The following is a 15,224-nucleotide window of genomic DNA, read 5'->3' as shown; positions in this document are numbered from 1 at the left end:
GATTTTATCCAAGTGTTCCCTATACGTATGCCAGTTTATATCGGTTAGTTTATACTTCAACCGCGGAGGGCGACTGGAATAAGATTTTTGGCTGGATGGAAATTTTAAAACTATGGGAAAATGATCACTACCATAAGTAGAAGGCATAACTTCCCAACTCAAATGCGAGGCTAGTTTATTAGTGCATAGTGACAGGTCAGGTGCACTGGCACCTTCATTTGGAGATGTGCGTCGAGTAGGCGACCCAGTGTTTAAAATACAAAGATTAATATTATCTAACATATCTAATAAAGTACTACCGTAACTATTTGTTGTAGCACTACCCCATACTTCATGTTGAGAATTAAAATCCCCTAAAACTATAAATGGTTTGGGAAGAAGAGATAAAATATTTACAAGTTCGTTAAAGATTAAAGAAGAAGGACGAGGAATATATACAGAAACGAAACATATACTATCTACAACAGCTGCAATTATGGAGAATGAATTATTATGAGATGGGAGTGAGAAAAGTGAAAATGAATGATGATGCCTGATGAGTAAGGCTACACCGCCATACCCATCAGAACGGTCTTCCCTAAGACAGGCATAGCCAGGGATCTTGAACAAAGACCCTGGTTTAAGCCATGTCTCTTGTAGGGCAAAAACTATAGGTTTAAAATTATTGATAAGATGTATTATATCTGATTTCTTATTAATTGCGCTTCGACAATTCCATTGTATTGCCTTGGCTTTGTGTTCCATTATGAATATTCTTTTCAGAAACTGCATTAATTACAGTGGCAGCGATGGTCGGTGAGAGGTGTTGAGTCTGGGTTAAAGATTTAATTAGTGCTATGATTAACTCATTTACTGAAGCTGATGATAGATCATCTCTGGGGATGAGAGCACAACCATCTTTTGGTTGAGGCAGACCCCTAGCGAGTTCTTGATGGAATTGCTGATCATAACCTTTTGAAAACTGAGGGGGGGAACGAGGCTTAATAAATACAGTTTTTTTATAAGATGTCTTATTTTTTGTTGGAGAGTAATCCTGAGGAACAGAAGCATTTATATTGCTTGAAACTGTGGGAGAGGAAAGCAAAGCATCAGCATAAGAAATTTTGGAAATTGTGGGATGAAGTTTTGAGGCTTCAGCATATGATATGCAGGATTTGGCCATAGATTCCTTTATATTTTTCTGCCTCTCATATTCTAAACATTTCCTGCTAGTGGCCTCATGGAAACCTTTACAGAGGCAACAATGCAAATTGTCCTCAGAGATGTTGCACCCATCCCCAGAGTGACCTTGACCACATTTGTAGCATCTAGGAGTAGATCTACATTGACTTTTAACGTGCCCATATCTACAACAATTATAGCACTGTATTGTAGGGTAAATGTATAGATCTACAGCTAAAGAAGTGTAGCACATATACACCCGCTTTGGTAACACTTGACCATCAAAAGTTAATATAACAGTTTCAGTGTTTTTAAACTCGGATTTGCCATCTACAACAGTCTTACGTTTGATCCTCCTCAATTTTAAAATCTTTCCACAACCAATTGGGACTGAAATATTTTCGAGGACATCATCATCAGACCACTCCATGGGAACGCCTCTAACGACGCCCATGCGGGTCACCGAGAAAGTTGGAATGAAAGCTTTGAAATGTTCTTTTTCTAATAAGCTATTGGTAATAAAAGAGTTGGCGTCTAGGTATGTAGTAAAAGATACAACCAGACGATTGCGACCAATTTTTTTTAAACTACCGTTAACAATGCCTTTAAAAGAATTCCTCCTTAAAAACCTGCCAAAAGAAATTGGGTTTAAGTAGCTATTATCGTTGGGAGCAGTTTGCTCTCTCTGTATATGTACAAGAAATGGTGCCGCATCGGAAGAATTGTATACCAATCTGGCTACCGAAACCGGTTTCTGTGGAGATACATTTGGGATATCAATATGCGAACTAACAATAGGAACAGACGTACTATCAGTCTCCATGTCCACCACGCCACAACTGCAGTCCGACTGAGTTTTCGCGCCATTTTTGCGCCTTCTCTTATTACACTGTTTGCAAAGGCTACGTGTGGATACCCTTTTTCTCTTTGTATTAGTAGTACTGACGGCGGAGCCATCAGTGTCTACTCCGGTGTCGTTATTCGACACTGTTACATAATGCCCAACTTCGGGCGGCAATGTTCCTCCGGGATCATCCGGAGGATCCATGTTATAAAAAGAAACTAAATAAAAAACTTACCAAATAGAATTTACACTAACACTATAACTAAACTACAAAATATTAGGATAGAATATATACAAAAACTTAATCTAATCCAATATAAAAATTATTTTTCAACTCGAGCAAAAGAAAACACGTCCGCCAAAGTTCAGGTTTCCCGCGCTTTCATAACTACACTTACAGCCAGTTTCTTCATCAAAAGTTATAGCCAAAGTAAAAGTCAAAGTTATGTCTAAAGTAAAAGTAACGGTCAAATTCAATTTTTCTATTAGTTTTGCTGTCACTTTAGCCTTGAAAAAACGTATTTGACTGTTACTTTTACTTTAGACATTACTTTAACTTTAACTTTTGATGAAGAAACTGGCCGTTAAAATATAAGTACTCCATTTGAGTAGGCAGTTTTACATAAACAAACTTGATATGACTTTTTATTTAAAAACCTTGTTCAAAAATAAAATTTGCCTTAAAACAATTGCTTCATCAATTAAATCACTATACTAAGCTCTAGAATAATATGTTTCTTTTATCTTTTTGTTAAAAAGTCCTTTACAGAGCCAGATTGACCTTAGTTAAGAGCCTACTCAAATGGAGGATAAATGGCGCTATAAAACATGCAATCTGATCTTGCTAGAGTGTGCAGACATTAATGTTAATTTTATCATTTTAAAAGGTTAAAAAATATTATGATTTCCCATATGAAACGAAGTAATTATTTTAGTATCAAAAACTTATCGCTTTTTTATTTCAGATTTCATAATTAATTGCATCTGGCAACTCTGTTACAAAATGTCCGACAGTAATATCCAAAAGTCAGATTCGGAACCTAGCAGCAAAAAAATTAAAATTGATCATGAAAATGATAATGGTGTGAACGAAAATAAGTTAGAACTGAAAGACTTTGAAACAGAGAAGATATTAAACAACAACACGTTTAGGAAAACCGTCTGTGTGCAAGGAAAATTCAAAGACAAAAGTGGCGTGGCTTTGCTTGTTTTAGAGAAAAATGCTTTCAAGGAAGAAGATTTGAATAATGATGGTTACTTTTCCGTAGACACGGAACTGAAAACTTTCTTCCAGAACGACATTTACGGAAATTACGAGTGGTTCCCGCGCTCGTCATTAAATGGTGAGTGGCGTGAACTCAAGGTTCTTATTGTTTCACATAAGATTAGTCACCTTTTACAGTCGTGTATATTTTTGTACTCTTGCATGTAGCATTAATTTAAAATCGACGTGCTGCGTAGATTCAATAAGTTTACTTAGTTTGTTGTTGAATTTCCTCCTTACGTCACTTATTTCGTGCCATATGGTACATTTTTCGTAATAATTGTTTGACTGGTAATTCCCTGTGTTAATTGGTTGAAAAAAAAGTGTGGTTGGCCAGCCAGCTGGGTCAGATAGGGTACGATAAGCATACTAATTACATTTTAGTTAATTTCATAAGAATTATGAAGTCATTAAGCCTTTGTTTAGTGTGAGATAATTAACTGTGGTGTTGATTGAGTAACTTCTGGTGAAATCTTAAATTCTAATTTGAAATGTTTTTTTGATACACCATGAATTTATTGCTCCTGTACTGAGAGCTGTTCTATTGTTGAAGTTATAAATATCTATACTTATTTTGTTTCATTTTATATCAATACAATTTGTTTTAATTTATTTGGATTTCCCAAAATGTTTTTCAAGTTTTAGTGTTTGTCATTTAAGTATCATATTTATTCTCCTTTAATCTTTCTTATTTATTTGAACAACATTATACATCTCTAGTCTCCAGTCATAGAAAAGTAAACATATGTTTTCCTAAACAGATGTTAAAACAAACTCATATGTAGAAAAAAGTGCTATAAGTCACCCTGACTTGTTTGTCAAGAGGTCACCCAACTTTTCAATGACATTTAAAAATAGTCAATAAGATAATTTTAAAGTTCTGCTTTCTTATAGACTGGTTTCTTTTATTTGCATTTTATAGTGGGGGAACTATTCAAATGTCCTGGGTTCATTCATATTAATATTGTAAATGTAAAAAAACCTATTGGAATCAAACATAGAACTAGGGGACGGTTTTGGGTACCTTTTCTTGGTGTGCACCTATTCAGATTTTCTTATTTATGCTTTCACACAAGAATGAAGATACAGTCAACTCTCATTAATTCGAAACTCGAGGGACTCTTAAAATATTACGAATTATCGAGTTTTTGAAATATTAAATGGTTCGAAATTTGTCAGAGAAAAAAAACTTCGAATTATTAAGTGTTGATCAATTATTATTTGTTAACTGCTATTTTATAACAATGACAAAAGTTTAAAGACACATTTGTGTGCATAGCCATACATGTATTCATAATGTGAATTAATTAATATTTCGAAACAGCTCCGTCATACTGCTTCAAAACAGATTGCTGCTACTCAGACTGCTCTCTGACTCTGACTTACCATCTTTCCATCTCTTCCTCTCTGCAACTTTGAATTCTCGAATGTTGGACGACTAAGAATTCGAATTAACGCGTCGTTTTGTTATATAGCAATGCTTAATTCGTTCGAATTACCAAGTGCAACAAAATGTATTGATTTAGTTCGAAATATAAAGAGATTTTGTAGGGAACTCGTGATAACTTTGAATTAACGAGAGGTTCGAAATATCGCAGGTTTGAATTAACAAGAGTCGACTGTAGTTGGTTTACCTTAGAGATGGAAATAGGCTACTTTCATCCAAGTATTTGAAGTGGTTCGCAGCATGATGCTGCTCAAAGAAACTGTATATTATGTTCCATGCAGAAAAAATCTCCTTTGTATAATATTCACACTTTTAAACAACAGCTGTAAAAACATTTCAAACCAACTTCGGTCAAAACAGTGAAAAATAGGTTAGGTATTTCTAGACACACATGATCCATCTTTGTCCACATTTTCGCTTGCCATTAGTAGAGATACTGGTCAAATGCATACCTATCATTACTAAAATAAAATCTGTAACATTTCAGGTATAAAGACGTCAATAATCTACCCGGCTACAGAGAAGCATATAGCCAAATTTAGCCAGCAAGAGACGCACATTGTGTTGGAGACGCCTGAGCTTTATAACAAGCTAACACTACCTCATATTGAGAAGGAACAGTTTAATTTGCAGGTGGGTTTTACTATTATTTATGTGTAGTCTAACATGTCAGATTTTTGGAGATTTTCTTACATCATTATTTAACTAATAAATACTCCTCAAACATGTAATTAAGTTCAAATATAATACTAGCTGTTTCACTCGTGTCCATGGGAACCATTGCCCATTGCCCATACTATGATAAAATGTAGCCTGGGGAAATTGTAGCTTTCCAATAATTTTTCAAATCAGTTCAGTAATTTTGGACCATTTAAGGCACAAACGAACAAGGATAGATAGTTGTTTTACATTTACATGCAAATATTAGTAGAAATCTTGTTTGTTTTGCTATAGTTATATTTCTCAAACTAGCCGTTTTCCCGCGGTTTCACCCGCGTCCCGTGGAAACTACTGCCTGTACCGGGATAAAATATAGCCTATGTTACTCGTTGATAATGTAGCTTTCGAATGGTGAAAGAATTCTTAAAAACGGTCCAGTAGTTTTTGAGCCTATTCGTTACAACCAAACAAACAAACAAAGTTTTCCTCTTTATAATATTAGTATAGATAACAGACAGAATAGTGAAAGTCGCTGCCACTTGCATTTTTACATATTGAAATTTTTCTAAGATATTTCTTGTACATCTTGTTTAAAAATGTGACATATAAAAGAGAACTTATTCAAAATGAATATCATTTAATTCCCAATATTATTGAGTCACTGTGTTTACCAATCGTATTTGTTTATAATAAGAATTGAAACAATACTGTAACAAAGTAATGGAACAATTGATGTATAATTCTATTGTTCTCAAAGTTCAGTTGCATTTACAACTCCAAGATCTGACAGTATTATAAAATAATTGGTTTTGATCACACACATATCTGCTAACAGTGTAAAAAATATTAATAAATCAGTACTAAGGTACTCAGTACTAAGTTTTCATTAGAAGCAGCGTAAGTGTAATTTGAAATTTTTTAGGTATTTATAGGATTTTTTAATTTTAAAGGTATTTAATTAAAGATAGACAATCTTGATAAAATTGATATATTATAACTTAATAAAAAACTCGGTTCAATACGACAGTAAATTATGTATATCTTCGTTTATCGTAGAGTAAAAAATTCCTATCAAGTTCCTTTTTGATTTTGTTCTACATTTTTAGGATTTCATAGATAAATAGCAGCTGTGAATTTCTAGATCAGCTATAGATTCGAGAGGTCAGCCCTGTAGTTTTAAATTTTGTTTATCAGTGTTTTTTAATAATGTGTGTATGTAGGAATATGCTTTAACATAAGACATTGTAGGAACACATGTAAGTACGTATCGCAGAGTGCAAAGTACTATTACAGTGTACTATTACGTATTGCCTTATCACTCAACACGTGTGTTAGATAAGTGCAAAACTGCAATATTTATGCTAGTTGCATCTCCTTTCACTTCATTTGACACATTGTATAAGATAACTCGGATAATGCATTTTAGTGTCTTGTAAATAGGAGATAATGTTTATTTACAGTCTCTGTATATTTAACTTTATCTGATGATTGAACAATAATTGGTGTGTAAAACAAAATTGTTATCATATGTCTAGAACAGTTTTTTAAATATGTTTTTTTTTTACCCCGACAAGAAGGATGTTTTAAGTTTGACTGCTATATTAAGTTAGATGTATCCATGTGTGTCTTTGTCGCTGTAGCTCTTAAATGGATGAACCAATTTGGATTTTTTTAGTTGAAAGCCATATTAAAGTCAAATCCAGTTATTGAAATTAGGCTTATTGAATAAGCACTTTTTTACTTCAAATTACATTGGACAGTACCCCCAAAACCTCAAAACCTTTACATTATATTTCATCAAAATCCACTCACCTTTTTGAAAGTTATTATATATTTTAGTACTAAATGATTACTTATCTCTTTCCAGTGGGTATACAACATCTTAGAAGGCAAAAGCGAGCAAGACCGAATTGTATACAACAATCCCTGCGAGAAGGACGGCTTTGTGCTACTTCCTGATCTCAAATGGGACGGGGTCACTAAGGAGACTCTTTACTTACTTGCTATAGTCAGACGGAGAGGGATCAAGTCTCTGAGGGACTTGGATGAGACTCATCTGCCGCTGTTGAAAAGGATTCGGGACGAGGGAAAGGTAAGAAATTGTATTTATTTTCTTGATTCGGTAAACACTGGGTCATAGGCCTTTTCCACAGATGTTGAACAACTATTTACTTAGGAAATTGAACATTCCAAATCATAGTAAACAGTTCCTTTAAGAAAACTGATGTTTACATTATGTTGTCAGTTAACTTGGGGCTATGTAATTTTGGTCCATATGTGAAGTCTTATTTTGGTACCTTTTTTTTTTTTTTTGTTGTCGCTGGGCTAAAAATGCTGTTACGCATCCCCTTCCCGTCGGGGGACGGGAGAGGGGTATGTGGGACTCCCCGGTAAAGACGTTCCCGGTATACCCACTAAAAAAGCACAGCGGCACTCCGACCTCGCCTGAGTGGAGGGGGTCTGGGAATCTATGGCGTCCAGTCCCCCACCGGCGACTGCCCGCCTAACGGCAGGCCCCTCATACCTCCCCCCAGTGGGGAGGGGTCCTTATAACGGCCGGAGCGCAGGGGGTGATCCTTGTGATGCAGGCGGTGGCGCCCCCGCGCCTGTCGCCCGCTGATCACCCCCCAGGACGAATGGGGACCGACGTTGTGTTCGCCGTCTTCCACCCCTTCTTCGTCTGCGGTGCGGCGCCGCGAGAGGGTCGCTCTCCCGCACGCGCTCCGCCGACTCCTGTGACACGACGTCCTCACAGAAGGAGGCCACCGCTTCCCATGCTTCCTCACTTCGCAGCATGGCAGCAATCACGCTGGGGAGCGAGAGGTCGTCCCCGACTACTGCCACCAGGGTGCAGCGGGGTTCGGTCCACGATGGGCACACCTCGAGTGTGTGCTCTGCCGTATCCACCGCGGCTTCGCAGTGGTGGCACTGTGGAGTCTCCTCCCTCCCAATCCGGTGCAGGTACGATCCGAAGCAGCCATGCCCGGACAGCAGCTGCACCAGACGCATCGAGAGGCACCCGTGCCGCCGATCGAGCCAGCCGTTCAGGACAGGCCCGATGGCATCCAACGTCCGGCGACCGAACGTTGCCGAGGCAAGGTCCTCGGCCCGGTGCCCAGTTATTAACTCCCTCGATTCCTCCCGAACTTCTTCCCGTTCTATTGGGTCCGGGTGCCGGTCTAGTGCCCTCTGCGCCGCCTTCCAGTCGTACACTCTGGCGAGCACCCAAGCCTCGAGCTCTCAAGGAGGGGTTCCCGCCAGAACGCACGCCGCCGCAAAGCTCACTGTATGGTACGCCCTCGCCACCCGCTGCGCAATGACCCTCTGTGGCCTTCGGATGGCAGCGGCGTTTCTCCGTCTGCACAGTGAGTCTGCCCAGATTGGGGCCCCGTACAGGGCCATACTCTTGAGTATGCCGGCGTATAGACGACGGCATTGGCCACCGGGCCTTCCGATGTTCGGGAGGAGCCATGAGAGGGCGCCCGCGGTCTTCATTAAGCGCGTCGATAACCCGCTGAAGTGGGCGCTGAAGTGCCACTTGCTGTCGAGGACTATGCCCAGATATTTCATCTGGGGCTGCACCCCAATGCGGACACCCTCCACATGGATATGAGCGTCGGGCGGTTGGTGTTGCCGAGGCCCGTGGAAGAACACGGCTTCGGTCTTTTGCAGCGCCACCGTCAGCCCTAGGCGGGAGATTCTGTCCACCACTAGTGAACCGCCCGCCGAGGCCAAGCTGGCCGCCTCTGCAAAATTTCTCCCCCGGGCAGTCAGAAGGGTCTGCATAGCAGATGACAGACGTGCCACGGGGGAGGTTTTCCCGCAAGAGCCAGTCGAATCCGATGTTCCACAGGAGTGGCCCCAGAACAGAGCCCTGTGGGACACCGGACTCGACGCCGTAACGTCGGAGCTGGCCTGTCTTGTCCACAAGGAGGACAGTGCGGTCCCTCGGGTAGTCCGCTAAAAGTCCCCGCAAATACGGAGGTACCCCATGGAAGCGGAGGGCCTCCAGTATGGTAGAGTGGGGAATAACATGTAGTTTATGGTTGGGTATGATGGTAAATTAGTAATTTTGCAATTCTTCTAATGAGCCCATGTCCAGTGGCGGATTTACCAATAGGCCAAGTAGGCCAGTGCCTAGAGCGGCAGATTTAGAGGGGCGGCAAATTTTGCGAAATTTTTTACAGTTTTTTTTTTTATAATTATACGAGTACACAATCCATATATAAATAAACGATTAATAAACTCACTGTAATATATGCTTAGGTTTATGTGATCATGAATTTAAAAATATTCCAATAGCGTTTCAATAAAAATAAATTGAAAAATCCGCTCGCTTCGCTCCCGGTTTCTTCATCTTTTCTGGTTTATTCTGCGCTCTTTGAGTCCAATCTAACAAACAGTTAAAGCACCGAAGTAGCAAAAACAACTGACGCTCTACGCTGACGATTTCTAAGCTGTTCAGGAGGTGGAGGACTTTTGTGTCCCAAATAATTTCGCTTTTGTGTCCTCAAAACTCAACAAATTAAATATTAAAATTCCTCCAAAACAGGAAATATGGTCTATAGTGCAAGCTTACTCACCAACAGAGCAGTCATCTACTTTAGAAATCGATGCATTTTACTCAACTCTCAACATCGCTCTAAAAAAGTACACATACAAACACTGCATAGTAATGGGAGATTTCAATGCTCAGATTGGAAGTCCACGAAATGGAGAAGATATTGTACTTGGCCCTTACATCAGAGGGAAAAGAACAAGGAACGGACAAAAACTAATAGATATAAATATAAATACTATAAACTATAGATATAAATAATAAATGGCGATGGAAAATAACATGAGGATAATGAACAGCCTATTCAAGAAAAGAACTTCAAAAAGATGGACTTGGGAATCGCCAGGCGGCAGTTTCAAAAACGAAATTGATTACATCTTAACAAATAGACCAAAATTAATTGACGACTGCGGCACCATTTATCTAAATTTTAATAGCGACCACCGAGTCCTCAGAGCACGTCTGAGCAGGTCAATGAGCACTATTAAAAGTCGACCCTTCAAAGTCAGAAGACCAACACCAAATAACAAACAAATGTTAAACACCATCAAAGACAAACTGAAATTAGTGACAGAATCATCCTTTGAGGGTATAAATACTCAGCAGAAGTACAACATACTACATGAAATATTGACATTGAGACCAGAACCTGATACTAAATATAATACGAAGGATAAGAAAAACTTGTCAGAGAAAGTAATTACACTCCTAGAAGCAAGATCAAAACTGTTAAATACTACAAAGAAAACAAAAATTATCAGAAACAAAATAAGCGAAATAAGTAAAGAAATCAAAAACCAAATAAGAAAAGACAGAGAACGCACTAGGCGTGAAACTTTTGAAAAATACATAAGCAAAACCGGAGGTATTAAAAAGCTCTAAAAACTTTAAAGGAAAAGAAAAACTGGATACCCAATATGAAAGACCGACTTTCGAAAACGAAAACAAAAAGATGTGATATACTGTCAATAGCAACTACATTCTACGAAAACCTTTACTCCAGCAAGAACCAAATAGTAAACACCGACTTAAATAACACCGACGCGGTTCCACCTATACTAATAGAAGAAATATACAAGGCAATAGAAACACAGAAGAAGGATAAAGCTCCCGGCCCTGATAATATCAGCAACGAATTACTTACAGATTGTAAAAACGAGCTAGTACCACTACTTAAACACATTTTCAACGACATATTGCACACCGAGGAAATTCCTGCACAGTGGACTACATCAACAATAATCCTACTCCATAAAAAGGGGGACAAAGGAGAAATTAACAACTACAGACCAATAAGCCTAATGTCGAACATTACAAATTTTTTGCAAAAATTGTCCTAAGGCGAATAACCAAAACTCTTGATGAAAACCAGCCCAAGGAACAGGCTGGCTTCCGGTCAGGCTATTCAACATTGGACCATATACTAACGGTAAGACAACTTTTTGAAAAAGCCAAAGAGTTTAAAGTGCCCTTCTACTGTTGCTTCATCGATTTCAACAAGGCATTTGACTCAATAGAACACAACAGTATCTGGCAATGTCTGAAGAAACAAGGAGTCGACCAGAAATACATTAGGATTTTAAAAAAAGCATATACACTAACAGTACAGCAAGAATAAAACTAGAGAAACAAGGGAAACAAATAAACATAAACAGAGGCGTACGCCAGGGAGATCCACTGTCACCTAAATTATTCACAGCTGTACTGGAAGATATCTTTCGGAGACTGGAATGGGACCACTACGGACTTAACATAAATGGCGAAAATCTTACACACTTGAGGTTCGCTGATGACATAATAATACTGGCAAGGAGCAAAGACCAACTACAATACATGATCACTGATCTGGATAGAGAAAGCCGCAAGGTAGGTCTGACGATGAACACTTCAAAAACCAAAGCTATGACAAACGCATTGGAAGACAATATTCTTTTAAACGGCGAACCAGTAGAGTTTGTAAAAGAATACACTTAGGTACTTGGGCCAACAAATCTCGGTCACTGATATAATGATAAAAGAAATCGACACAAGGATTGGAAATGCATGGAAACGCTACTAGGGGTTTAAGGAAATAATGAAGAATACAGAAATCAAAACGTACGTGAAAACAAAACTGTATAACACTTGTATACTCCCAGTCTTGACATATGGCTGCGAGACATGGGCTCTCACCAAAGCGCAATATAAGAAACTTGAAACGTGTCAGACGGCAATGCAAAGAAGCATGCTAAATATAAGAAAATCTGATGGAATAAGAAACACCACTATCCGAAGGCGCATGAAAATTGAGAATGTCACAACTAGAATAAGGAAACTAAAGTGGAAATGGTCCGGCCACATAGTCAGAGGCAATGACAAGTGGAACAAAAACATAATATCTTGGTACCCTAGGGACAAGAAAAGAAATCGAGGAAGACAGTACCGAAGATGGGATGACGAAATTAAAAGCATAGCAGGGAATATATGGACTAGAAGAGCTCAAAACAGAGCAGAGTGGAAGGAAATGGAGGAGGCCTTTGCCAAAGTTGGGCAAGCAGACCAGGTCGTTGGTGTCATCAACTCGTCAGAGTTGTTAGATTAAGATTGAGTACTGTAAACAAGGTCTGAATAAACACTATTTTTATTTTTATTTTTATTTTATTTTTTATTTTATTTAATATATGCTTAGGTTTATGTGATCATGAATTTTAAAATATTCCAATAGCGTTTCAATAAAAATAAATGGAAAAATCCGCTCGCGGTTTCTTCATCTTTTCTGGTTTATTCTGCGCTCTTTGAGTCCAATCTAACAAAAAGTTAAAGCACCGAAGTAGCAAAAACAACTGACGCTCTACGCTGACGATTTCTAAGCTGTTCAGGAGGTGGAGGACTTTTGTGTCCCAAATAATTTCGCTTTTGTGTCCTCAAAACTCAAAAAATTTGGCGCTCGCTACGCTCGCGACTTTTTCACTTTAGGCCGGTTTTATAAACTCGTTTTGGTATTTTACTGTTCTAAATCTTAAAAATTTTGCGCTCGCTGCGCTCGCGGCTTTTTTACTTGACACTGGTTTCTATAAAACTAGTTAGCACTTTATAACTTTGCAGTGGTATGACTCCGGTTTCTTTATGTTAAACCTAGCAAAAAGCACCATGAATGATTTCTACACAATTTTTAAGTACTTCAATTACAATTTTAGTCCGTGATTATATTGTCTCGTTTTTTTGGGGGGGTGCCACCCGATGGGTGCGCCTCTGATATAGTACCTACCCGAACGAATGAACCGATTTTAATTTAGTATTTTTTTTGTATTACAGGTGTTTTACGGGCGAGTTTCATGAAAATCAATTGAGCCGTTTAAAAGTTACAGAGGTTTTACGCTTTAAAGTCGCTGTCAGATAAACTTGTTAGGTCAACATTAAACTCTTCGGTACATAGCGGGTTGCAAAAATAATCTAGTAACTGACAGAAATATCATTAAGTTCACAATCATTAGGGGCGGCAAAAATTGAATGGCCTACTAGCGGCAAATTTGTAAATCCGCCACTGCCCATGTCCAATACAAATAATAGCCTTGACCTAAAAAGAAACTCCCGAAACCAATTAAACATAAATTCCTCTCTTTTACAGAAAAAGATATTAGAAAAGTACAACGTGCCGTCATCACAGCTGCGCATCTACTTTCACTACCAACCTTCATTCTACCACCTCCACGTTCACTTCACGTACCTGCGTCACGAGGCACCAGGCATCTATGCAGAGAAGGCACATCTACTCGATACCGTTATCGATAACATCGAAATGATCGGTAACTACTACCAGAGAGCAACACTACCCTTCACCATTCGCGAAATGGACAACATTTTCAACATCTACGAAACCAATGGACACGTCCACAGAATTAAACCAAGTATCGAGAAAATTGAATTAATCGATAAGTAATTAATAAGCGTAATTTGTATATAAAAAGCAAAAATGTTGATCAAAAACATTTTCATTGAGCTACGCTCCAGATTGAGGAGTTGCAACGTTTTTATAACGACCGGAGTCGATTTTACCAAGAATTGTAATTTGAAAATAAGTATACAAACCAATTGTATCGTCCTTAATTATTATAAAGACGATTATGATAAGTCTAAACGAAGAGACAGTCTCTCTTCCATCGAAAGTCTTTCTGATTGTTATTCAGAAGATGAGTATGAAGTCACGTGTGTGATTCCTGTACGACAATATTGTCAGATCATACCAAACTCTATGTCATGTCTCAAAATAGATAAGAGTACCATATCATTCAGAATACTGACTGAACCCAAGAACGGAGGCAATTTTTATAAAGAATTGTTATCGGCCAACAATTTTGATAGCCCAACCAAAGGAAGTGTATTAAAATTAAACGTGAAAGCTGGTGAAGAACTGAAATTAACTTGTGCTAATTGTTCTAACGTGGTGTCGGGGAATTGTGTGAAGTTCGACAGAGTTCTAGAGTTACCAACTGCTAATTTAGATATGTCGGAGTGGTTTTGCCATGGACATGGTCACAGTCACAGCCACGGAGAAACTCCACAGCCCTCAGATGGTGTTATCAAACCAAATAAAACTGATTTCCTGTACAGACTGACGTTTTTCGTGGTCAACAATAGTGTTCTATCTGATAAGACTAACAAATTCAACTCTAAAAGAGAAGTGTATCATTGCAATAGATGCCTCGCGTGGCTCGGACTGAAAGACAAGGATACCGTCAAATTATACAATTCAGAAATAAAGTTACAACAAAATAACACTGAAACTGTCGTCTTCGCCCACAAAACTGTACAAGACATACACACAGATGATTTTATATACACAATAGAATATATGACTAGAGAATTCAACCTCGGCTTCCAATACACTGTGATGTGTAAAATAGTACTTGAATGCACAATTTCTGCTACAAAGAAACAGTATTTACTTATCTGGGTGATGGATAAAGAATTGCAAGTGCTTAGAAATAATGTGGATACAATTTTAAATGATAAGATTGAGCTGCAATCAACTTCTGTAACAAAAATCCTGTTTAAAGTTGAGTTTCGTATGAACGAGGAAGTTGAGTCCTGGGTTTCAGACCCTGGGGTGGTGACCACAGAAATTTCCAAAGGCATGTTTAGCAATGGTCTCGCGCATTTACAGAAAATGTCTCAGAAAGTGCCAGAATCTTTCCGCAATAGCAATGGTTACTGTGTTAGCTATCTCAAAGTTTAAACCAATAAATTCGCAAAGGAATTTTAGTTTGTTTGATTTCCTCCTGAATGCTAAAAATCAAATGCTATTTTAGTT

General features: G+C 38.4%; 1 protein-coding gene across 2 annotated transcripts; it reads left to right on the top strand.

Moving 5' to 3' along the window:
* Positions 1–2,982: 2,982 nt before the first annotated feature.
* Positions 2,983–15,170, top strand: LOC124643006 (m7GpppX diphosphatase). Of its 2 annotated transcripts, none has more exons than XM_047181840.1 (4): positions 2,983–3,348; positions 5,204–5,349; positions 7,244–7,468; positions 13,542–15,170. In XM_047181840.1, exons 1-4 carry the CDS (start codon positions 3,009–3,011, stop codon positions 13,851–13,853), a joined length of 1,023 nt encoding a protein of 340 aa, XP_047037796.1. In that variant the 5' UTR covers positions 2,983–3,008; the 3' UTR covers positions 13,854–15,170. The 2 variants fall into 2 exon arrangements, with proteins under 2 accessions (XP_047037796.1, XP_047037797.1); XM_047181841.1 differs by lacking the exon at positions 2,983–3,348 and adding an exon at positions 3,429–3,624.
* Positions 15,171–15,224: the final 54 nt, after the last annotated feature.

The sequence above is a fragment of the Helicoverpa zea genome, chromosome 26, assembly GCF_022581195.2.
Source record: "Helicoverpa zea isolate HzStark_Cry1AcR chromosome 26, ilHelZeax1.1, whole genome shotgun sequence".
Lineage (NCBI taxonomy): Eukaryota > Metazoa > Arthropoda > Insecta > Lepidoptera > Noctuidae > Helicoverpa > Helicoverpa zea.
Note: the sequence above shows the minus strand (reverse complement) of the source record. Positions and strands in the feature narration are given on the sequence as shown.

Bases quoted from the DNA above. Each gene is read 5' to 3' on its own strand.
- LOC124643006 (XM_047181841.1), top strand. From the start codon at position 13,887: ATGTTGATCAAAAACATTTTCATTGAGCTACGCTCCAGATTGAGGAGT.